General features: G+C 42.0%; 1 protein-coding gene across 1 annotated transcript in view; it reads left to right on the plus strand.

Moving 5' to 3' along the window:
* The window catches only part of eys (eyes shut homolog), a 506,958-nt gene that overhangs the window by 343,682 nt on the left and 135,888 nt on the right, over positions 1-27,388 (plus strand). The window contains exon 39 of the mRNA XM_071394489.1: positions 10,145-10,321. Within this exon, the coding sequence (XP_071250590.1) occupies positions 10,145-10,321 (177 nt within the window). The remainder of the gene's footprint in view (positions 1-10,144; positions 10,322-27,388) is intronic.

The raw sequence follows: 27,388 nt of genomic DNA on the forward strand, positions 1-27,388 counted from the left end.
CTCTGACATGTTACTACTGTACCCTGACAGACCCCAGTCCTAATCCTCTGACATGTTACTACTGTACCCTGACAGTCACCAGTCCTAATCCTCTGACATGTTACTACTGTACCCTGACAGTCACCAGTCCTAATCCTCTGACATGTTACTACTGTACCCTGACAGAGTCACCAGTCCTAATCCTCTGACATGTTACTACTGTACCCTGACAGTCACCAGTCCTAATCCTCTGACATGTTACTACTGTACCCTGACAGTCACCAGTCCTAATCCTCTGACATGTTACTACTGTACCCTGACAGAGTCACCAGTCCTAATCCTCTGACATGTTACTACTGTACCCTGACAGAGTCACCAGTCCTAATCCTCTGACATGTTACTACTGTACCCTGACAGTCACCAGTCCTAATCCTCTGACATGTTACTACTGTACCCTGACAGTCACCAGTCCTAATCCTCTGACATGTTACTACTGTACCCTGACAGACCCCAGTCCTAATCCTCTGACATGTTACTACTGTACCCTGACAGACCCCAGTCCTAATCCTCTGACATGTTACTACTGTACCCTGACAGTCACCAGTCCTAATCCTCTGACATGTTACTACTGTACCCTGACAGTCACCAGTCCTAATCCTCTGACTGGTTACTACTGTACCCTGACAGAGTCACCAGTCCTAATCCTCTGACATGTTACTACTGTACCCTGACAGTCACCAGTCCTAATCCTCTGACATGTTACTACTGTACCCTGACAGTCACCAGTCCTAATCCTCTGACATGTTACTACTGTACCCTAACAGTCACCAGTCCTAATCCTCTGACATGTTACTACTGTACCCTAACAGACCCCAGCCCTAATCCTCTGACATGTTACTACTGTACCCTGACAGAGTCACCAGTCCTAATGCTCTGACATGTTACTACTGTACCCTGACAGAGTCACCAGTCCTAATCCTCTGACATGTTACTACTGTACCCAGACAGTCACCAGTCCTAGTCCTCTGACATGTTACTACTGTACCCTGACAGAGTCACCAGTCCTAATCCTCTGACATGTTACTACTGTACCCTGACAGTCACCAGTCCTAATCCTCTGACATGTTACTACTGTACCCTGACAGTCACCAGTCCTAATCCTCTGACATGTTACTACTGTACCCTGACAGTCATCAGTCCTAATCCTCTGACATGTTACTACTGTACCCTGACAGACCCCAGTCCTAATCCTCTGACATGTTACTACTGTACCCTGACAGACCCCAGTCCTAATCCTCTGACATTGTTACTACTGTACCCTGACAGTCACCAGTCCTAATCCTCTGACATGTTACTACTGTACCCTGACAGTCACCAGTCCTAATCCTCTGACATGTTACTACTGTACCCTGACAGAGTCACCAGTCCTAATCCTCTGACATGTTACTACTGTACCCTGACAGTCACCAGTCCTAATCCTCTGACATGTTACTACTGTACCCTGACAGTCACCAGTCCTAATCCTCTGACATGTTACTACTGTACCCAGACAGTCACCAGTCCTAATCCTCTGACATGTTACTACTGTACCCTGACAGAGTCACCAGTCCTAATCCTCTGACATGTTACTACTGTACCCTGACAGTCACCAGTCCTAATCCTCTGACATGTTACTACTGTACCCTGACAGTCACCAGTCCTAATCCTCTGACATGTTACTACTGTACCCTGACAGTCACCAGTCCTAATCCTCTGACATGTTACTACTGTACCCTGACAGTCACCAGTCCTAATCCTCTGACATGTTACTACTGTACCCTGACAGTCACCAGTCCTAATCCTCTGACATGTTACTACTGTACCCTGACAGTCACCAGTCCTAATCCTCTGACATGTTACTACTGTACCCTGACAGTCACCAGTCCTAATCCTCTGACATGTTACTACTGTACCCTGACAGACCCCAGTCCTAATCCTCTGACATGTTACTACTGTACCCTGACAGTCACCAGTCCTAATCCTCTGACATGTTACTACTGTACCCTGACAGAGTCACCAGTCCTAATCCTCTGACATGTTACTACTGTACCCTGACAGTCACCAGTCCTAATCCTCTGACATGTTACTACTGTACCCTGACAGTCACCAGTCCTAATCCTCTGACATGTTACTACTGTACCCAGACAGTCACCAGTCCTAATCCTCTGACATGTTACTACTGTACCCTGACAGAGTCACCAGTCCTAATCCTCTGACATGTTACTACTGTACCCTGACAGTCACCAGTCCTAATCCTCTGACATGTTACTACTGTACCCTGACAGTCACCAGTCCTAATCCTCTGACATGTTACTACTGTACCCTGACAGTCACCAGTCCTAATCCTCTGACATGTTACTACTGTACCCTGACAGAGTCACCAGTCCTAATCCTCTGACATGTTACTACTGTACCCAGACAGTCACCAGTCCTAATCCTCTGACATGTTACTACTGTACCCTGACAGTCACCAGTCCTAATCCTCTGACATGTTACTACTGTACCCTGACAGTCACCAGTCCTAATCCTCTGACATGTTACTACTGTACCCTGACAGTCACCAGTCCTAATCCTCTGACATGTTACTACTGTACCCTGACAGACCCCAGTCCTAATCCTCTGACATGTTACTACTGTACCCTGACAGACCCCAGTCCTAATCCTCTGACATGTTACTACTGTACCCTGACAGTCACCAGTCCTAATCCTCTGACATGTTACTACTGTACCCTGACAGTCACCAGTCCTAATCCTCTGACATGTTACTACTGTACCCTGACAGAGTCACCAGTCCTAATCCTCTGACATGTTACTACTGTACCCTGACAGTCACCAGTCCTAATCCTCTGACATGTTACTACTGTACCCTGACAGTCACCAGTCCTAATCCTCTGACATGTTACTACTGTACCCTAACAGTCACCAGTCCTAATCCTCTGACATGTTACTACTGTACCCTAACAGACCCCACCCCTAATCCTCTGACATGGTACTACTCTACCCTGACAGAGTCACCAGTCCTAATCCTCTGACATGTTACTACTGTACCCTGACAGAGTCACCAGTCCTAATCCTCTGACATGTTACTACTGTACCCTAACAGTCACCAGTCCTAATCCTCTGACATGTTACTACTGTACCCTGACAGAGTCACCAGTCCTAATCCTCTGACATGTTACTACTGTACACTGACAGAGTCACCAGTCCTAATCCTCTGACATGTTACTACTGTACCCTGACAGTCACCAGTCCTAATCCTCTGACATGTTACTACTGTACACTGACAGAGTCACCAGTCCTAATCCTCTGACATGTTACTACTGTACCCTAACAGTCACCAGTCCTAATCCTCTGACATGTTACTACTGTACCCTGACAGAGTCACCAGTACTAATCCTCTGACATGTTACTACTGTACCCTGACAGTCACCAGTCCTAATCCTCTGACATGTTACTACTGTACCCCAACAGTCACCAGTCCTAATCCTCTGACATGTTACTACTGTACCCTAACAGTCACCAGTCCTAATCCTCTGACATGTTAATACTGTACCCTGACAGTCACCAGCCCTAATCCTCTGACATGTTACTACTGTACCCTGACAGAGTCACCAGTCCTAATCCTCTGACATATTACTACTGTACCCTGACAGTCACCAGTCCTAATCCTCTGACATGTTACTACTGTACCCTGACAGAGTCACCAGTCCTAATCCTCTGACATGTTACTACTGTACCCTGACAGTCACCAGTCCTAATACTCTGACATGTTACTACTGTACCCTGACAGAGTCACCAGTCCTAATCCTCTGACATGTTACTACTGTACCCTGACAGTCACCAGTCCTAATACGCTGACATGTTACTACTGTACCCTGACAGAGTCACCAGTCCTAATCCTCTGACATGTTACTACTGTACCCTGACAGTCACCAGTCCTAATCCTCTGACATGTTACTACTGTACCCTGACAGAGTCACCAGTCCTAATCCTCTGACATGTTACCACTGTACCCTGACAGAGTCACCAGTCTTTGGTCCTTTGTGTGGAAGCCAACATATCATCATTACCACCTGGTGGAGTCCCTGACCTGAGTAGGATCATCCTCCACCATCCTTCACTTCTCCCTCATCCCCCTCTCATCCGCCACCCCTCCATCCAGCCCCTTTTAAAGTCATCCCCCCTCCTCCAGCCCCTTCCATCCTGCCCCTGTTAAAGTCATCCCCCTCCATCCAGACCCTGTTAAAGTCATCACCCTCTCCTTCAGCCCCCTCCATCCAGACCCTGTTAAAGTCATCACCCTCTCCTTCAGCCCCCTCCATCCAGACCCTGTTAAAGTCATCACCCTCTCCTCCAGCCCACTCCATCCAGACCCTGTTAGTCATCCCCCTCTACTCCGCCCCCCCTCCATACTGCCCCTGTTAAAGTCATCACCCTCTCCTCCAGCCCCCTCCATCCTACCCTGTTAAAGTCATCCCCCTCCATCCAGACCCTGTTAAAGTCATCCCCCTCCATCCTGCCCCTGTTAAAGTCATCACCCTCTCCTCCAGCCCCCTCCATCCTGCCCCTGTTAAAGTCATCACCCTCTCCTCCAGCCCCCTCCATCCAGACCCTGTTAAAGTCATCACCCTCTGTCATCCTCTGGGGAGATAACACAGCGGCCAGGCTGACTGGGCCCTTCTGACTGCTCATAGCCTAACTGTGAGGGTGGGAAGAGGGGACAGGGAGAGGGAAGGAGAGCTTTTTCTGAACATGTTATCTTACTTCTTTTAGCCAGTAGTATTTCCAATTGCTTAGATTATAGATTATTGCAGTTATATTTTTGTGGTGATGGAAAAAAGTCAGAGGAATGTGTTCATAATAAAAAGCAGGAGTATGTGCACTGTAATATACTAGGAGTATGTTCACTGTAATATACTAGGAGTATGTGCACTGTAATATACTAGGAGTATGTGCACTGTAATATACTAGGAGTATGTTCACTGTAATATACTAGGAGTATGTTCACTGTAATATACTAGGAGCAGGTTCACTGTAATATACTAGGAGTATGTGCACTGTAATATACTAGGAGTATGTGCACTGTAATATACTAGGAGTATGTTCACTGTAATATACTAGGAGTATGTTCACTGTAATATACTAGGAGTATGTTCACTGTAATATACTAGGAGTATGTTCACTGTAGTATACCAGGAGTATGTTCACTGTAATATACCAGGAGTATGTTCACTGTAATATACTAGGAGTATGTTCACTGTAATATACAAGGAGTATGTTCACTGTAATATACTAGGAGTATGTTCACTGTAGTATACTATGAGTATGTTCACTGTAATATACCAGGAGTATGTCCACTGTAATATACTAGGAGTATGTTCACTGTAATATACCAGGAGTATGTTCACAGTAATATACTAGGAGTATGTTCACTGTAATATACCAGGAGTATGTTCACTGTAATATACCAGGGGTATGTTCACTGTAATATACCAGGAGTATGTTCACTGTAATATACCAGGGGTATGTTCACTGCAATATACCGGGAGTATGTTCACTGTAATATACCAGGAGTATGTTCACTGTAATATACCAGGAGTATGTTCACTGTAATATACCAGGAGTATGTTCACTGTAATATACTAGGGGTATGTTCACTGTAATATACCAGGAGTATGTTCACTGTAATATACCAGGAGTATGTTCACTGTAATATACTAGGGGTATGTTCACTGTAATATACCGGGAGTATGTTCACTGTAATATACCAGGAGTATGTTCACTGTAGTATACTAGGAGTATGTTCACTGTAATATACTAGGAGTATGTTCACTGTAATATACTAGGGGTATGTTCACTGTAATATACCAGGAGTATGTTCACTGTAATATACCAGGAGTATGTTCACTGTAATATACCAAGAGTATGTTCACTGTAATATACTAGGAGTATGTTCACTGTAATATACTAGGAGTATGTTCACTGTAATATACCATGAGTATGTTCACTGTAATATACCAGGAGTATGTTCACTGTAATATACTAGGAGTATGTTCACTGAAAAATTCCAGGAGTATGTTCACTGTAATATACTAGGAGTATTTCCAAACTGCTGTATTATACTTGTATGATTGATAACTTTCCATATTATCTGATGAGCTGATTAAATGAGCTGAAGAAAAGCTTAATGGTCAGAGAAATAGAGTGCTAACCAGATGGTAAGTGTCCTAGTCTCGTCTCTGGACTCATCACTCACTATGAACTATATACAGCATGCTCTTATTAGAATATAGCAAAATAGTGTCATTTAACCAATGTAGTTGGGAGAGGCTATACGGACGCTCCTGGTGCTCACAACTATGGTATGTTGCTAAGCTGAGAGGCACAAATTTAAACTAAGATAGCTCGTTGTCTCCCAATGTAGTTAGTTATATGTTACCTGATCTGACATATTCGTTATGTCACATAGCATGTTTAGGGTAAGAAACAGAAATATCATAAAACTAGGTTGTAAATATGGGTGAATGAAAACAGTTAAAGCTATAGATACAATGGTCTTCTGAGCTCAACTTGATGATAGTGTTGTCTAATGGGTGAGTGGCATGTCTAGATTAGAGTCTTTATTATCCCACATATCTAGAGTAGATTAGAGTCTTTATTATCCCACATATCTAAAGTAGAGTCTTTATTATCCCACATATCTAGAGTAGAGTAGAGTCTTAATTATCCCACATATCTAGAGTAGATTCTTTATTATCCCACATATCTAGAGTAGAGTAGAGTCTTTATTATCTCACATATCTAAAGTAGAGTAGAGTCTTTATTATCCCACATATGTAGAGTAGAGTCTTTATTATCCCACATATCTAAAGTAGAGTCTTTATTATCCCACATATCTAAAGTAGAGTAGAGTCTTTATTATCCCACATATGTAGAGTAGAGTCTTTATTATCCCACATATCTAGAGTAGAGTAGATTCTTTATTATCCCACATATCTAGAGTAGAGTAGAGTCTTTATTATCTCACATATCTAAAGTAGAGTAGAGTCTTTATTATCCCACATATCTAGAGTAGAGTCTTTATTATCCCACATATCTAGACTAGAGTAGAGTCTTTATTATCTCACATATCTAAAGTAGAGTAGAGTCTTTATTATCCCACATATGTAGAGTAGAGTCTTTATTATCCCACATATCTAGAGTAGAGTAGAGTCTTCATTATCCCACATATCTAAAGTAGAGTAGAGTCTTAATTATCCCACATATCTAGAGTAGAGTAGAGTCTTAATTATCCCACATATCTAAAGTAGAGTCTTTATTATCCCACATATCTAGAGTAGAGTAGAGTCTTAATTATCCCACATATCTAAAGTAGAGTAGAGTCTTAATTATCCCACATATCTAAAGTAGAGTAGAGTCTTTATTATCCCACATATCTAGAGTAGAGTCTTCATTATCCCACATATCTAGAGTAGAGTCTTCATTATCCCACATATCTAGAGTATAGTCTTTATTGTCCCACATATCTAGAGAAGAGTAGAGTCTTTCTTATCCCACATATCAGGAGTAGAGTCTTAATTATCCCACATATCTAAAGTAGAGTAGTCTTTATTATCCCACATATCTAGAGTAGATTCTTTAATATCCCAAATATCTAGAGTAGAGTCTTTATTATCCCACATATCTAGAGTAGTCTTTATTATCCCACATGTCTAGAGTAGAGTGGAGACTTCATTATCCCACATATCTAGAGTATAGTCTTTATTATCCCACATATCTAGAGAAGAGTAGAGTCTTTATTTTCCCACATATCTAGATTAGAGTCTTTATTATCCCACATGTCTAGAGTATAGTCTTTATTATCCCACATATCTAAAGTAGAGTAGAGTCTTTATTATCCCACATATCTAGAGTAGAGTCTTTATTATCCCACATACAGTGGGGAGAACAAGTATTTGATACACTGCCGATTTTGCAGGTTTTCCTACATACAAAGCATGTAGAGGTCTGTAATTTTTATCATATGTACCCTTCAACTGTGAGAGACGGAATCTAAAACAAAAATCCAGATAATCACATTGTATGATTTTTAAGTAATTAATTTGCATTTTATTGCATGACATAAGTATTTGATCACCTACCAACCAGTAAGAATTCCGGCTCTCACAGACCTGTTAGTTTTTCTTTAAGAAGCCCTCCTGTTCTCCACTAATTACCTGTATTAACTGCACCTGTTTGAACTCGTTACCTGTATAAAAGACACCTGTCCACACACTCAATCAAACAGACTCCAACCTCTCCACAATGGCCAAGACCAGAGAGCTGTGTAAGGACATCAGGGGTAAAATTGTAGACCTGCACAAGGCTGGGATGGGCTACAGGACAATAGGCAAGCAGACAGTTCCCACAGCGAAAGAGGAACGGCGACGATACGAGGGGACACGGCTAGCACGGAAACGCGAGAGGCAGCTCCAAAAATATTTTTTGGGGGGGGCACTAGAGGAGAGTGGCAGAGTCAGGGTTCAGACCTGAGCCAACTCCTCGTGCTAACCGTGTGGAGCGTGTGACTGGTCAGGCACCGTGTTATGCAGTGATGCGCACGGTGTCTCCAGTGCGCATTCATAGCCCGGTGCGCTCTATTCCAGCTCCCCGCATTGGCCGTGCTAGAATGGGCATCCAGCCAGGATGGATGGTGCCGTGTCAGCGCTCCTGGTCTCCAGTACACCTCATTGGACCAGGATATCCTGCGCCGGCTCTGCGCACTGTGTCTCCGGTGCATCTGCACAGCCCAGGGCGTCCTGTGCCAGCGCCCCGCATTTGCAGGGTGAAAATAAACATCCAGCCAGGACGGGTTGTGCCAGCTCTACGCTCCAGACCTCCAGTGCGCCTCCACAGTCCAATAGGTCCTGTGCCTCCTCCTCGCACTCGCCCTGAGGTGCGTGTCTTCAGCCCGGTGCCACCTGTACCAGTCCCACGCATCAGGCCTCCAGTGCGCCTCCACAGGCCAGAGCTTCCGACGACAGTTCCCAGTCCAGAGCTTCCGGCAACAGTTCCCAGTCCAGAGCTTCCGGCGACAGTTCCCAGTCCAGAGCTTCCGGCTACGTTTCACAGTCCGGAACCTCCGACGACGGGCCACGGTCCGAAACCTCCAACGACGGGCCACAGTCCGGAACCTCCAACGACGGGCCACAGTCCGGAACCTCCAACGACGGTCCCTAGTCCGGAACCTCCAACGACGGTCTGCAGTCCGGAGCCTCCAGCGACGGTCCCTAGTCCGGAGCTGGTCCCCAGTTTGGAGCCGGTCCCCAGTCCGGAGCCTGTCCCCAGTCCGGAGCCTGCAGCGATGATCGGTGGTCTGCTTCCTCCGGCGATGATCCGCCTGCAGCGATGATCTGCGGCCCGGTTCCTCCAGTGAAGGTCCATGCACCAGGGCCGCCACCAAAGCGGAGGGATCTGCGGGCGGAGGGGGGTCTATGTCCCGCACCAGAGCCGCCGCCGTGAAGGGATTCCCACCCGGACCCTCCCCTTTAGAGTCAGGTTTTGCGGCCGGAGTCCGCAGCTTTGGGGGGGGGGGGTACTGTCACGCCCTGACCATAGAGAGGTTTTTATTCTCTATTTTGGTTAGGCCAGGGTGTGACTAGGGTGGGCATTCTAGTTTCTTTATTTCTATGTTGGTGTGGTTCCCAATCAGAGGCAGCTGTCTATCGTCTCTGATTAGGGATCATATATAAGTTGTCCTTTTTCGTTTGGGTTTTGTGGGTAGTTGTTTTCTGTTTAGTGTCTGCACCTGACAGGACTATTTCGGTTTTCCCTCTTTGTTATTTTGTTCGAGTGTTTTGAGTATTCAATTTATCATGAACACTTACCACGCTGCGTTTTGGTCCACTCCTTCATACGACGATCGTTACACCTGCTATATGTGATGTCACAGGGATGTTTTAAAATAGAATATTGACCTATTAGTTTTAGTCCTGCTGTATGTGATGTCATAGGGATGTTTTAATATAGAATATTGACCTATTAGTTTTAGTCCTGCTGTATGTGATGTCATGGGGATGTTTAATATAATGTTGTTTGATTTCATTCAAGTCAAGAATCACTTTATAATGGATGTTTTTCTTTTCAGATACCACAATATTCATCCCCTCTTTCAACGGCACGTCGTACCTGGAGCTGCCTCCGCTTGCCTCTCTGCTGCAGTCTCCTGGTGCCAACGCTGATCCATCTCACCCTGCCAAAGACACCACTGTTACCCTGTATCTGACTGTCAAAACCAGAGCTACACAGGGCACCATCCTCTACAGTAAGTACACGCATGGCATTCCGCTTGTGTATCCTTTGTTTAATCAGGAGATTACGATGAGATTTGAGAATCCCTTTTACAAAGGAGAACTGAAAACAACATGATATCAGCAAAACCCAGAAACACAATGCACCAACACAGTACAAAGTACAATAGTGACAAGAGCTTCGGATCGATGTTTTCTGGAGCTACCAGAGAAGGTTAAGGTGCAATAAAGTAGGAAGGTGATTAAGCCTTTAGTCTTTCAATGTATATGATTTTGAATGTTTAATTTGTCTTATCGTTTTCTCTAAATCAAGCTGCAAATCTGTTATGAACATTCATAATGTTAAATAAGCTATGTTCATGAGTTCCATTATCAGATAACATTGTTGTGAGAATACAGTTAAACTATATTAATTATTAAACAATGAGGCAATGAGGAGAATTAGGCTGACACAAGGAATATAAATAAAAGATGAATCGTTTGCAGCAAAGTACTGAAGGAAAGACCAGAATGATCTTTCTTGGTAGCACTTTACTTGACACCCAGTGTCATAACATGTTACGACACGGTCCTAACCATGTCATAATATGTCATAACAGCTGACACAACCTGTCAAAATATGGTCATAACACTGTCATGACCCATATACTTACATCTGTTGTGACATATATTGCTTTATTTTATGGCTGGTACCTACATAAGAGTGTCAAAACCCACATTTATTCAAATGTATTTTTCCCTGCCAAGAAGTTCTCTTTCATTTGAAAGTTTCTTAAGTCCTTTGTTGGTGTTGTAAATCATTTTTTACAGACATTTTTTTCCCAACATATTTTAAATAACATGTAGAAAATACACTTTGACACTGTCAAGAAGCATTATGATCATCATAATCATATAAGCCAGATAGGCCTGTCGTACATGCCCTTATGTCAGTCATCAGTCTAAAAGAGGATGTCTTGTCCTGCTCCTGAAATCTGCTCCTGCATTCATCCCAGTCACCAGAAACAGAGACCTGGGATAGGTGCATGTCCGACATCAATCTGTCCGTAATTACAGTACAATTGTAATTTAATATGGGTAATTAAATATATAATATAAACATACTATTGACACGTAGGCTATGGTGTAATGGAATGTTTTGCTTTGTGGGCTTTAACACTCTTATGTAGGTGTCATAACCAGCCATAAAATAACTCAATATATGTCACACAGGTCTAAATATATGTGTCATGACAGTGTTATTACCAGTTATGTCAGCTGTTATGACATGTTATGACATGGTTATGACGCTGGGTGTCAAGTAAAGTGTTAGCTCTTTTTGAGTATCAAAACCTAGGTCATGCTGTTTACAGTAAACAGTTAACACCAATTATTACTCTGAGATGTAGTTTTTAATGTATTTATTTTTCTGGAAACACTTTGTTTGAAATGTACATCCTATATTTAAACAGTTCAAATTAAGTGTTACCAATTCATCAAAGAAAAACAGTGTTTTAACGTGATTGTTGTACGTGGACAAAGTATTTTAAGGTGGACCGTAGATGCAGCGTAGTGGGTTTGATTCCCGTGACCGCCCGTTTGTAAAATGTATTCACGCACGATGCACTATATACCATGTTCACAAAAATGTATGTACTCACTTTACTGTGAGTCGCTATGGAAACTTCAGAAGACAAGGAAAAGCTGCCCACTCCAAGAGCTCTGATGCAATCATGTATTATTCACCAACGTTTCAACAGCAAGCTGTCTTCAGGATTTCATTGGACTTGTGCAGGTGTTTGTAATCATGACCAACTGTGGCATGATATCATTGGTCAATTTAGAAATATCCATAATACATATAAAAAAGCATGAATGGATATCAGACGATCATAGATACATTTTCATCATAATTAAACACAATATTATTTACAAAAACACAATAATCACAGGAATGGTTTCAGATCAAAGTCAATGTGTGATTTGTTTTTTGCAGGTTCTTTTGATTCAACAGAATTGGTTATAACGGTGTTTCAAGGGAAGCGTGTGACAGCTCTCAGCCCTCAACAAACTATTGCGATCAGTTGGTTTCCTGTAAAGATCTGTGCATAGGTCATAATCCTCACAAACATCAAAAGATCAAGGAAACTGATTTGACGTGCGTCAGATTGCATAGTGAATCTCAGGTGCTCCGAACAAGAGTTAAGAAAAGCATGGAACTCCTGGTTGCTTTGGATAATAATGCTAAATGGCATTAGTTATATTATTATAATAATTGTATTCAGGAATTGTATTGGTTGGAAAGATGTAAAGGAGAGTTACCCTACAGTAAAATTGTAGCAACTTTTTAATATATACTGAGTTGTAGTCCTGAGCATATCAAACATGAGGAACACTTTCCTAATATTGAGTTGCAATCCCACCTTTTCCCCTCAGAACAGCCTCAATTCGTCAGGGCATGGACCCTACAAGGTGTCAAAATCATTCCACAGGGATGCTGGCCCATGTTGACTCCAATGCTTCCCACAGTTGTGTCAAGTTGAATGGATGTCCTTTGGGTGGTGAACCATTCTTGATACACACAGAAACTATTGAGCATGAAAAACACAGCTGCTTTGCATTTTTTGACACAAACCGGTGCGCCTGGCACCTTCTACCAACCCTGTTCAAAGGCACTTCAATATTTTGTCTTGCCCATTCACCGTCTGAATGGCACACATATACAATCCATGTCTCAATTGTCTCATGGCTTAAAAATCCTTCTTTGTATTTGTATTTATTATGGATCCGCATACAGCAGCTACTCTTCCTGGGATCCAGCAAAATTATAGCAATTTATACCATTTTAAAAACATTACAATACATTCCCTCAGGCCCCTACTCCACCACTACCACATATCTACAGTACTAAATCCATGTGTACGTGTGTATAATACGTTATTGTGTATGCGTGTGTCTGTGCCAATGTTTGTGTTGCTTCACAGTCCATGCTGTTCCATAAGGTGTTTTTTTAATCTGTTTTTTAAATCAAATTTTACTGCTTGCATCAGTTACTTGATGTAGTCATGGCTCTATGTAGTACTGTGTGCCTCCCATAGTCTGTTCTGGGGACTGGGGACTGGGGACTGTGAAGAGACCTCTTGTGGCATGTCTTGTGGGGTATGCATGGGTGTCCGAACTGTGTGCCAGTAGTTCAAACAGACAGCTTTGTGCATTCAACATGTCAATAACTCTCATAAATACAAATAGTGATGAAGTGACTCTCTCTGCTGCCCTGTTCTGAGACAATTGCAATTTTCCTAAGTCCTTTTTTGTGGCACCTGACCACACGACTGAACAGTAGTCAAGGTGTGACAAAACTAGGGCCTGTAGGACCTGCCTTGTTGATAGTGTTGTTAAGAATGCAGAGCAATGCTTTATTATTGACAGACTTCTCCCCATCATAGCTACTGTTGTATCATCATGTTTTGACCATGACAGTTTACAATCCAGGGTTACTCCAAGCAGTTTTTTTTTTACTTTAAACTTCTTCAGGCTGCAAGCCCGACGCCGGTACACTTATGACAACATCCAGCTCAAGTGCAGGGCGCGAAATTCAAAATGTATTTTTTAGAAATATTTAACTTTCACACATTAACAAGTCCAATACAGCATTTGAAAGATAAACATCTTGTGAATCCAGCCAACATGTCCGATTTTTAAAATGTTTTACAGCGAAAACACCACGTATATTTATGTTAGCTCACCACCAAATACAAAAAAGGACAGACATTTTTCACAGCACAGGTAGCATGCACAAAGCCAACCTAACTAACCTAGAACCAACCAAACTAACCTAGAAACAACTTCATCAGATGACAGTCCTATAACATGTTACACAATAAATCTATGTTTTGTTCGAAAAATGTGCATATTTGAGGTATAAATCAGTTGATGCTACCATCACAGCTACCGTCAGATATAGCACCGAAGCAACCAGAGTAATTACAGACACCAACGTCAAATACCTAAATACTCATCAAAAACATTTCTGAAAAATATATGGTGTATAGCAAATGAAAGACCAAGATCTTGTGAATACAGCCAATATTTCCGATTTTTTAAGTGTTTTACAGCGAAAACACAATATAGCGTTATATTAGCTTACTACAATAGCTAACACACAACAGCATTGATTCCAGGTAATCGGTAGCGATAGCACAGTTCGACAGATATATGAAATATCATCCCAAAATGGGTCCTACTTTTGCTGATCTTCCATCAGAATGTTGTACAAGGTGTCCTTTGTCCAGAACCGTCTTTGTTTGGGTTTAGAACGACCTCTTTCCCTCTTGAATTAGCAAGCACACTGGCCAAGTGGTGCTAAGCTCTCCATCCTGAACAAAAGCAGACAACGCAACACGCCTAACGTCCCGAATAAATTTCAATAATCTAATAAAACTATATTGAAAAAACATACTTTACGATGATATTGTAACATGTATCAAATAAAATGAAAGCCGGAGATAGTATTCGCCTATAACGACGGCTTTCCAGAAGGCGATTCCAGGTCCAACTTCGCGCTTTCGAAAAAACAGGAAATGGCGGACTACTCATTCCAAGAGGATTTATTCCACTTCAGACCAAGATAATCCACTCAATTCTTCTCTCACTTCCTCTTGACATCTAGGGGAAGGTGTATGACGTGTATGTATACCAATACGTATCATGCCCATTTATAGGCAAGCCTTTGAACAGAGACCTCGATTTCAGAAATCTCACTTCCTGTCAGGAAGTGGGCTGCAGAAGGAGTTCTGTTTCACTCAGAGAAAAAATTCAAACGGTTTTAGAAACTAGAGAGTATTTTCTAGCCAATAGTAATAATAATATGCATATTGTACGAGCAAGAATTGAGTACGAGGCCGTTTGAAATGGGCACATTTTTCCAAGTTACTCAATACTGACCCTGCAGCCATAAGAAGTTAACCTGTCTCCTTCCCTTCATCTGAACTGATTGAAGTGGATTTAACAAGTGATCATACAGTTGAAGTCGGAAGTTTACATACACCTTATCCAAATACATTTAAACTCAGTTTTTCACAATTCCTGAGATTTAATCCGAGTAAAAATTCCCTGTTTTAGGTCAGTTAGGATCACCACTTTATTTTAAGAATGTGAAATGTCAGAATAATAGTAGAGAGAAGGATTTATTCAGCTTTTATTTCTTTCATCACATTCCCAGTGGGTCAGAAGTTTACATACACTCAATTAGTATTTGGTAGCATTGCCTTTAAATTGTTTAACTTGGGTCAAATGTTTCGGGTAGCCTCCAACAAGCTTCCCACAATAAATTGGGGAAATTTTGGCCCATTCCTCCTGACAGAGCTGGTATTACTGAGTCAGGTTTGTAGGCCTCCTTGCTCGCGTTGTGATGGCCACTACAATATAAGCCATTTTGTCACAACTTTGAATGTATGCTTGGGGTCATTGTCCATTTTGAAGACCCATTTGCGACCAAGCTTTAACTTCCTGACTGATGTCTTGAGATGTTGCTTCAATATATCCACATAATTTTCATTCCTCATGATGCCATCTATTTTGTGAAGTGCACCAGTCCCTCCTGCAGCAAAGCACCCCCACAACATGATGCACAATCCCACCTTTTCCCCTCAGAACAGCCTCAATTCGTCAGGGCATGGACCCTACAAGGTGTCAAAATCATGTGCTTCACGGTTGGGATGGTGTTCCTCGGCTTACAAGCCTCCCCCTTTTTCCTCCAAACATAACGATGGTCATTATGGCCAAACAGTTCTATTTTTGTTTCATCAGACCAGAGGACATTTCTCCAAAAAGTTTGATCTTTGTCCCCATGTGCAGTTGCAAACCGTAGTCTGGCTTTGATATGGCGGTTTTGGAGCAGTAGCTTCTTCCTTGCTGACCAGCCTTTCAGGTTTTGTCAATATAGGACTTGTTTTACTGTGGATATAGATACTTTTGTACCTGTTTCCTCCAGCATCTCCACAAGGTCCTTTGCTGTTTTTCTGGGATTGATTTGCACTTTTTGCACCAAAGTACGTTAATCTCTAGGAGACAGAATGCGTCTCCTTCCTGAGCGGTATGACGGCTGCGTGGTCCCATGGTGTTTATGCTTGCGTACTATTGTTTGTACAGATGAATGTGGTACCTTCAGGCTTTTGGAAATTGCTCCCAAAGATGAACCAGACTTGTGGAGGTTTACGATTTTTTTCTGAGGTCTTGGCTGATTTCTTTTGATTTTCCCATGATGTCAAGCAAAGTGGCACTGAGTTTGAAGGTATGTCTTGAAATACATCCACAGGTCCACCTCCAATTGACACAAATTATGTCAATTAGCCTATCAGAAGCTTCTAAAGCCATGACATAATTTTCTGGAATTTTCCAAGCTGTTTAAAGGCACAGTCAACTTAGTGTATGTAAACTCCCAACTGGAGTTGGGATACAGTGAATTATAAGTTAAATAATCTGTCTGTTAACAATTGTTGGGAAAATTACTTGTGTCATGCACAAAGTAGATGTCGTAACCGACTTGCCAAACTATAGTTTGTTAACAAGAATTTGGTGGAGTGGTTGAAAAATGAGTTTTAATGACTCCAACCTAAGTGTATGTAAACTTCTGATTTCAACTGTAGATTTCACCTGGTCAGTCTATGTCAAGGAAAGAGCAGATGTTCTTAATGTTGTGTATACTCTGTGTAAATTTTAGCAGATGCTTTAATACAAAGTGTATCCCAGTACAGTGAGTGCATACATCTGAGTGTAGCCTTTATGACCGCCAGCAGGAATCAAACCCGTGACCCTGGCGTTTCAAGCTTCACGCTCTTACCAGCTGAGCCACACTGGAGTTAATGGAACGGCTATTCTCAGCTGCAGATGAATCCCTTTGAAGCTACACAACGCATCCATTCCGGTCATGACTTCTCAGAGAGATTGGATGCGTCCCAAATATAACACCCTATTCCCTATATAGTCCACCACTCTTGACCAGGCCCCATAGTGCACTACGTAGGGAATAGGGTGCCATTTGTGACACACAAAAAGCCACCTGTTGCTGTGAGTCAGCTTTCAGTTGGTCACAAATCTATTCCGTCTTTTCCATGGAAACCAATGAGGTTGTGTTTAAAAATGTCCTCTTGTTAAGGTTAACACGTTAGAGATATGCCATTCACTAACCACATCCATCCCTGGTATAAAGTCATACTTGGTATATACTGTTGGTCGCCATGGTTTCCCAGGACCTTTTAATGATACGTTCATTTGTATTTATTTTTAACTTTTTAACTCTTAACTTTTAGGAATATTTCAGTCATTTTTTAAAGTACAAAGCATGTCTGTAAGAGAAGTGTCTTAACTCGGCAGCAATGAGAATACATCTTATTCCTCATTGCGGCTGCTGTTATTGGATGGGTAGATTGTTTTAATTATCCCATCCCATTTATCTTCACGTATTGACTGTGTCCCAAATGGCACCCTATTCCCTATATAGGGCACTACGTTTAACCAGAGACATACAGTATGGGCCCTGGTAAAAAAAAAAAAAAAAAGCAAAGTAGTGCACTAGAAAGGAAGTGGGGTGCCATTTGGACGCACTTTGTTTAGCGAGGGACAAAATTACCGATTTTTCAAGAGACGGATTTCTCACTTTATATCTTAACCGATGCTGTTCTGACAGTGTTTTAGGTGAGTCTTAAATTACTATAGTCAGGGATAATGTATATCCATTAAATATATATCCACAATACATTATGCGATCAGTCACTTTACCAACTGGGTGGTTTGTCATATACCATCATCACTGCATGGTTCACAATGTAAGCTGGGAGTTTATCACCAAACAGTCATTTGAAAAGTTCCAACAGTGGAGTTGGAGTTGCGAGAGAAACACTGCAAGGCATCGAGGCCTGACTTTCACTAATGGTTCCAACAGTGGAGTTGGGGTTGGGAGAGAAACACTGCAGGGCATCGAGGCCTGACTTTCACTAATGGTTCCAACAGTGGAGTTGGAGTTGGGAGAGAAACACTGCAGGGCATGGAGGCCTGACTTTCACTAATGTTTCCTTTGTCCCTATAGGAGCTGTGCGTTAGGGTCTCAGAGTCTCCTGCCTCTACAATTCACACACAAAATAAACCTAAACCATTCTGTGCTCAGTAGTGATGTGTTTTCCAACCTCATTATTTGTTGTTAGATTGGGTTTTTCCTTCCCAATTGTACACATTGTGTAGAATAGCACTAAGAGGACAGGGGTTATAAATCCTTCACATCCTTTAGGTATTGTGTAGAATAGCACTAAGAGGACAGGGTTTATAAATCCTTCACATCATTTTCCTTTGAGAATAACAATGTACTCTCCCTTTAGTAGATTTATATACCTGAAATACATTACATTTCTTGTATTTTTAATGCAGGTTCTTTCTCTTGTCTAGGTTATATTTTAGCAAAAATACTTAAGAGAAAACAACCACACTAAAGAATGCATTTTGTTGTTAAATTTGATCCATGAATGAGGAACTTTAATCACTAATACCGTTCTATACATTCTATAAATATTGGAGGATAAATTATATAAATATTGCAGGATAAAGTCTATAAATATTGGAGGATAAATTCTATAAATATTGGAGGATAAATTCTATAAATATTGGCGGATAAATTATATAAATATTGGCGGATAAATTATATAAATATTGGAGGATAAATTATATATATATTGGAGGATAAATTATATAAATATCGGAGGATAAATTCTATATATATATTGGAGGATAAATTATATATATATTGGAGGATAAATTATATAAATATTGGAGGATAAATTATATAAATATTGGAGGATAAAATATATAAAAATTGGAGGATAAATTATATATATATTGGAGGATAAAATATATAAATATTGGAGGATAAATTCTATATATATATTGGAGGATAAATTATATAAATAATTTAGGATAAATTATATATATATTGGACAATAAATTATATAAATATGTTCATCTTCATACACATATTGGATGGATGCCACAAGGACAGGAATTTATCAGAGGTGAAAAGTGGATGGGATTGCTTTTGATGTCAAGTTAGCAAAGTCGTTTTACTTCTAACCTTGTCACACACACACCCACACACATCCTTCCCTGTCACATTATCTGCTTATGTATGGTTCACCTGCCACCGGCTATCTGACAGCGTTTATCTTGTGTTGCTTCCCATCAAACGCCTCATAAATTCCCTCTATAGATTAGAACAGGATGACAACATGATCACTCTGACAACATCAGGCTTGCCCTGTCATCGTCTCCTTTCTCTTCTCTACACACACACACACACACACACACACACACACACACACACACACACACACACACACACACACACACACACACACACACACACACACACACACACACACACACACACACACACACACCACAATGTTAACTAATGAGGAATGTACATTAAACAGGTTGTGTTCACTGTTAAGTCTATACCAGGGAAGAAGGAACGAGTCAATGAACACATTTAATTACATCTTATTTGTCACATGCTTTGTATGTGTAGACTAACAGTGAAATACTTACTGACGGGTCCTTCCCAACAATACAGAGAGAAAGACAGTAGAGAAATAATAGAAAAGTAAAACACTTAATAAAAAAAGTAATAATAGATACAGAATGAGTAACGATAACTTGTCTATACTGTCTGCAAGGAGTACCAGTACTGAGTAATGATAACTTGTCTATACTGTCTAAAAGGAGTACCAGTACTGAGTAATGATAACGTGTCTATACTGTCTACAAGGAGTACCAGTACTGAGTAATGATAGCTTGTCTATATACAAGGAGTACCAGTACTGAGTAATGATAACGTGTCTATATACAAGGATTGCCAGTACTGAGTAATGATAACTTGTCCAAATACAAGGAGTACCAGTACTGAGTAATGATAACTTGGCTATATACAAGGGGTACCAGTACTGAGTAACGATAACGTGGCTATATACAAGGGGTACCAGTACTTAGTGGATGATCACTTGTCTATATACAAGGAGTACCAGTACTGAGTAATGATAACTTGGCTATATACAAGGGGTACCAGTACTGAGTAACGATAACGTGGCTATATACAAGGGGTACCAATACTGAGTGGATGATAACTTGTCTATATACAAGAGGTACCAGTACTGAGTGGATGTGCAGGGGTACGAGGTCATTGAGGTAGATATGTACATGTAACAAGGAATAAAGTGACAGATGGTCAACAGTAGCAGCAGCGTGTGTGATGAGTCAAAAAAAAGTTTGTGCAAAAATGCTCACTGCATATAGTCCAGGTAGCTATTTAACTAACTATTTAACTAACTATTTAACTAACTATTTAACTAACTATTTATCAGATTTATGGCTTGGAGGTAGAAGCTGTTCAGGGTCCTGTTGGTTCTAGACTTGGCGCTCCAGTACCGCTTGCTGTGAGGTAGCAGAAAGAACAATCTATGACTAGGGTGGCTGGAGTCTTTAACCATTTTTAGGGCCTTCCTCTGACACCGTCTGGTATAGAGGTCCTGGATGGCAGGGAGCTCGGCCCCAGTGATGTACTGAGCCGTACGCACTACGCTCTGTTTTGCCTTGCCAATCAGTTTCCATACCAAGCGGTGATGCAGCCAGTCAATATGCTCTTAATGGGGCAGCTGTAGAACTTTTTGTGGATCTAAGGGCCTATGCCAAATCTTTTCAGCCTCCAGTATGGTGGAGGTGTTGTTGCCTACCCTCACCACCTGGGGTCGGCCCATCAGGAAGTCCAGGATCCAGTTGCAGAGGGAGGTGTTTAGTCCCAGACTCCTGAGCTTAGTGATGAGCTGTGTGGGCACTATGGTTTTGAACGCTGAGCTGTAGTCTATGAACAACCTTCTCACATAGGTGTTCCTGTTGTCCTGGTGGGAGAGGGCAGTGTGGACTGCGATAGAGATTGAACAAAGATAAGGAAGTGCCAATGGACTCTGCTGTTTAGAGGAATTAAACACAGATATGTATCCTAATATATGTATCACAATGTCAATACACAGGGTCCATGTCTGTGCATACGTTCACTCTGTTCTGGTCATTATCAAAGATGCTCTTGCAGCAGTCGAAAATGCACAAACCAGAATGCAGTGCAGGGTGCAAACCGGGGGTTAAAAAGACTGAATGTTCATAAAGCACAGGGAAGAACACAGCATCCCCTTTTATCTGTTTGGGTTTCTGCAGCCCACAGAGAGAGAGGAGGCAGCCCTTCTCACATACATCAGAGGACGGGAACTGAAAGAGAAAACTCCTGAGATCAAACCGTTAATCAGAGGAGAAGAACCAGGAAGACGTAGCAGCATGCTACATCAAGATGCAGAGAATCTTTCTTAGCCCAAACCCACTTCTTTCCTTTCACTCATCCCCCTCTCCTCTCCTCTTCTCTCATCCACGCGCCTCCCTCCCTCCCTGAAGCGCCGAGTGAGACTCCCTTTGGGCTTAACTTGTCAGCCAGACGGAGAAAGAGAGAGGGGAGGGGGATAGAGAGAAGGGGGGGGGCAGAAGGAGGTAAATGGAGGGAGGGAGAGAGGGAGAGAGAGAGAGAGGGAGAGGGAGAGAGAGAGACCGCGAACAGGTGACAGGCAAGTGTTGACTAAAGGACAAACGCTCTGTTCCGCCTAGCGCAGAGTAACAGGGCCATGGGGACAGTAGAACAGTCATTTGTCATGTCCTTGCCAACAGAAGAAAATAAAAACTACAGATGAAAAAATGTAAGACTCGAATAGTGAACATAAACATCTATTCTATAGAAATACTGAAGGGCCAACATAAACATCTATTCTATAGAAAGACTGAAGGGCCAACATAAACATCTATTCTATAGAAAGACTGAAGGGCCAACATAAACATCTATTCTATAGAAAGACTGAAGGGCCAACATAAACATCTATTCTATAGAAAGACTGAAGGGCCAACATAAACATCTATTCTATAGAAAGACTGAAGGGCCAACATAAACATCTATTCTATAGAAAGACTGAAGGGCCAACATAAACATCTATTCTATAGAAAGACTGAAGGGCCAACATAAACATCTATTCTATAGAAAGACTGAAGGGCCAACATAAACATCTATTCTATAGAAAGACTGAAGGGCCAACATAAACATATATCCTATAGAAAGGCTGAAGTCCCAACATAAACATCTATCATAGGAGCGTCAAGCAGCGTAATTCTTCCCCACATACTGTATATCACAACACAATAGAAGACAGTTGTCTCTGGAATTAGAAAGGAAGGGAGTTTTAAATAGCTGAGCCAGTTTTAGTCTGTGTGATGGTGCGTTCTCCCCCTCTCTCTTTTGTTGTTTAATGGAAAGGGAACCCACAGCAGAACAAATGAACACAATACTCCTCTGAAGTACTGGCATTAATGTGGTTTGTGTACTGAGAGGGGCTCTATCATTGAACTGGCCAGTATACAGTTTCATTCTGGCACCAGGCTAAATGAGACAGCTGTTACTTATGTTGTTATAGAAGATGTGAAGCTTATTCTTAGTGGGGCCACAGAATTAAATTGGTGTAAATGTTTTACACACAAGAATATACTCTAGGCCAGCGGTTGATTTCCTGGACACAGATTAAGACTAGGCCTGAACTAAAAAGCTCTACCTAGAATCTCTACTGAAATATATAATAGCTTTTTAGTCCAGGACTGAGTATAACCCTCCTGCTCCAACCACTCCAGTCTGTGAGTGTTTGTGCTTATTTCAGGTGGGTTGGAATCAAAGCAGAAGACACATTTCCGTGGACTGCAAGGAAAATGAATCAATTAAGTATCGTATTCTCCCTATTGTAACGTTTGATAGAACGATTCAGATAATTTAATTTCCCTTGAAGTCCCTTGAAGTTCCCTTGCACTTTCCTTGAAGTACCCTTGAAGTTCCCCTGCACTTTCCTTGAAGTTCCCTTGAAGTTCCCCTGCACATTCCTTGAAGTTCCCTTGAAGTTCCCCTGCACTTTCCTTGAAGTTCCCTTGAAGTTCCCCTGCACTTTCCTTGAAGTTCTCTTGAAGTTCCCTTGAAGTTCCCCTGCAATCCTCCCAAGTTTGGCAGCACTTTACGTGAACTGAACATACGTCATAACAGAATCATAACATCGACATAACTGACTTTTTTCTCAGATTAAATGAAGATATGCTCATTCATGTAAATAAACTGCCACCCAAGTAACATCCCTTACAAGAAAAGCACAACCACTTGCATCACTCAAGTCAACACATATTCCAATTGAAACATCCTCCAGTTGAAACATGCATTATGAAACATCCTCCAGTTGAAACATCTTCCAGTTGAAACATGCTCCAGTTGAAACAGCTTCCAGTTGAAACATGCTCCAGTTGAAACATCCTCCAGTTGAAACATCCTCCAGGTGAAACATCCTCCAGTTGAAACATTCTCAAGGTGAAACATCCTCCAGGTGAAACATCCTCCAGTTGAAACGCCCTCCAGTTGAAAGATGCTGTCCAGTTGAAACATCCTCCAGTTGAAACGCCCTCCAGTTGAAAGATGCTGTCCAGTTGAAACATCCTCCAATTGAAACATGCTGTCCAGTTGAAACATGCATTATGAAACATGCTCCAATTGAAACATGCTCCAGGTGAAACATGCTCCAGTTGAAACATCCTCCAGTTGAAACATGCATTATTAAACATCCTCCAGTTGAAACATCTTCCAGTTGAAACATGCTCCAGTTGAAACAGCTTCCAGTTGAAACATGCTCCAGTTGAAACAGCTTCCAGTTGAAACATGCTCCAGTTGAAACAGCTTCCAGTTGAAACATGCGCCAGTTGAAACATCCTCCAGGTGAAACATCCTCCAGTTGAAACATCCTCCAGGTGAAACATCCTCCAGTTGAAACATCCTCCAGTTGAAACGCCCTCCAGTTGAAAGATGATGTCCAGTTGAAACATCCTCCAATTGAAACATGCTGTCCAGTTGAAACATGCATTATGAAACATGCTCCAGTTGAAACATGCTCCAGTTGAAACATCCTCCAGTTGAAACATGCTGTCCAGTTGAAACATCCTCCAATTGAAACATGCTGTCCAGTTGAAACATGCATTATGAAACATCCTCCAGTTGAAACATCTTCCAGTTGAAACATGCTCCAGTTGAAACATCCTCCAGTTGAAACATCCTCCAGTTGAAAGATGCTGTCCAGTTGAAACATGCTCCAGTTGAAACATGCTGTCCAGTTAACATGCATTATGAAACATGCATTATCCACTCAGTCACAAGTTTCCAGATGACCATGGCTCGTAACGTCTGATCAGTCAGTCATAGCTGCTGTTGTGTTCAACATGCTGACAGTAGATTCCCCCCTTTGTATCATGTGTGGACTTGTATCTGTCAGACGTAATTGAATCTTAATGACATACAAGGGCCAGACTACTTGTCTGTGTTTAGACAGGCAGCAATTTTTTTCACTAGTTGATCTTTTGACCAATCAGATCAGCTCTGAAAAGGATCTGATGTGAAAAGATCTGATCTGATGGGTCAAAAGACAACAAAAAAAATCTGAATTGTGCTGCTACCTGTCTAAATGCAGGCTTAAGGCATGCACATAGCCCCCTGGCCTCATAGACATCATGCCTCAGCCTCCCTTTCAACACGTCCTCATGGTTTTCCTCATCACAGAGTACTTTTCATTCTCTTTTATTCATATACATTCATGAACCCTAGATCATTTGATCCTTTATCTGATCTGCATATACTGTGGATTATACCTCATTTATATATGATGCGTATGCAGACTTACTTGGTGTTTCAGTACGATAGTATTGAAAATAATAGGCAATTAAGTGAGCTATTAGGCTCCCGAAGACCTCTCATGCGTATACCAATTTATTCAATGTATTCATGGGTCATTCTAATGGGGAGAGTACATAGACAGCCATTAGTTAAGACACAGTGTGTACTGTCACTCAGTGATGGCTAATCAGCCACATGCTTGGGAGGGCCAAGCCACACAGCTTAACGTGTCTTGTGTATTTCTACATGACATCTTTGTCTGGCGCTCCAAAGATGTTTTTAGCATCTCGATTGTGTAAAGTGAGATACACTACCGTTCAAAAGTTTGGGATCCCTTATAAATGTCCTTGTTTTTGAAAGGAAAGCACATTTTTGGTCCATTAAAATAATATCAAATTGATCAGAAATACAGTGTAGACATTGTTAATGTTGTAAATGACCATTGTAGCTGGAAACGGCAGATTTTTTATGGAATATCTACTTAGGTATACAAATCAAATCATCAAATCAAGTTTATTTTATATAGCCCTTCGTACATCAGCTGATATCTCAGTGCTGTACAGAAACCCAGCCTAAAACCCCAAACAGCAAGCAATGCAGGTGAAGAAGCACGGTGGCTAGGAAAAACTCCCTAGAAAGGCCAAAACCTAGGAAGAAACCTAGAGAGGAACCAGGCTATGAGGGGTGGCCAGAGTCCCATTATCAGCAACCATCACTCCTGTGTTCACGTTGTGTTAGCTAATCCAAGTGTATCATTTTAAAAGCCTAATTGATCATTATAAACCCTTTTGCAATTATGTTAGCACAGCTGAAAATAACTTTCTTCTGAAACTCGTCAGTCTATTCTTGTTCTGAGAAATGAAGGCTCTTCCATGCGAGAAATTGCCAAGAAACTGAAATCTCGTACATCGCTGTTGACTACTCCCTTCACAGAACAGCGCAAACTGGCTCTAACCAGAATAGAAAGAGGAGTGGGAGGCCTCGGTGCACAACTGAGCTAGAGGACAAGTACATTAGAGTGTCTAGTTTGAGAAACAGACGCCTCACAAGTCCTCAACTGGCAGCTTCATTAAATAGTACCCACAAAACACCAGACTCAACGTCATTACTGAATAGGCGACTCCGGGATGCTGGCCTGTGTCTCTCTATCATGCGTGGGAATACTTTGGAACAGGTTTCCAAAATTAAAATAACTTGGAGCTGATTTGCTCTTGTCTTTACAGTCTTGTATGTCCCTAACAATTTTGGCTTAGAAAACTAGAGGGGCCAAATAAAATAATCCACAAGCCACCAACTGGGGAACCCTGCCCTCGGGGTTGGTTTCCCAGAGGCAGATTAAACCTAGTTTGTCCCTCAGGGTTGGTTTCCCAGAGTCAGATTAAGCCAGTTGGGCCCTCAGGGTTGGTTTCCCAGAGTCAGATTAAGCCCAGTTGGTCCCTCAGGGTTGGTTTCCCAGAGTCAGATTAAGCCAGTTGGTCCCTCAGGGTTGGTTTCCCAGAGTCAGATTAAGCCAGTTGGGCCCTCAGGGTTGGTTTCCCAGAGTCAGATTAAGCCCAGTTGAGCCCTCAGGGTTGGTTTCCCAGAGTCAGATTAAGCCCAGTTGGTCCCTCAGGGTTGGTTTCCCAGAGTCAGATTAAGGCCAGTTGGTCCCTCAGGGTTGGTTTCCCAGAGTCAGATTAAGGCCAGTTGGTCCCTCAGGGTTGGTTTCCCAGAGTCAGATTAAGGCCAGTTGGTCCCTCAGGGTTGGTTTCCCAGAGTCAGATTAAGCCAGTTGATCCCTCAGGGTTGGTTTCCCAGAGTCAGATTAAGCCCAGTTGGTCCCTCAGGGTTGGTTTCCCAGAGTCAGATTAAGCCAGTTGATCCCTCAGGGTTGGTTTCCCAGAGTCAGATTAAGCCAGTTGATCCCTCAGGGTTGGTTTCTCAGAGTCAGATTAAGGCCAGTTGGGCCCTCAGGGTTGGTTTCCCAGAGTCAGATTAAGCCAGTTGGTCCCTCAGGGTTGGTTTCCCAAAGTCAGATTAAGCCCAGTTGGGCCCTCAGGGTTGGTTTCCCAGAGTCAGATTAAAAGCACAGTTGGGCCCTCAGGGTTGGTTTGAAGCCCAGTTGGTCTCTCTGGTGATAAAAAGACCCAAAAGAGAGTGTGTCTGGATATCAGTACAATATTCAGAAATATTGACTCGTTCTTTTAAGATACAAATAATGCATCTCTTTTCAATAGCTTGCATGTCAGGTGCTGCTGTGAAAGAAATTCAGATTTTAACTTACTGGAAAATTGATTTGTTA

The sequence above is a fragment of the Salvelinus alpinus genome, chromosome 3 (genome assembly GCF_045679555.1).
Source record: "Salvelinus alpinus chromosome 3, SLU_Salpinus.1, whole genome shotgun sequence".
NCBI lineage: Eukaryota > Metazoa > Chordata > Actinopteri > Salmoniformes > Salmonidae > Salvelinus > Salvelinus alpinus.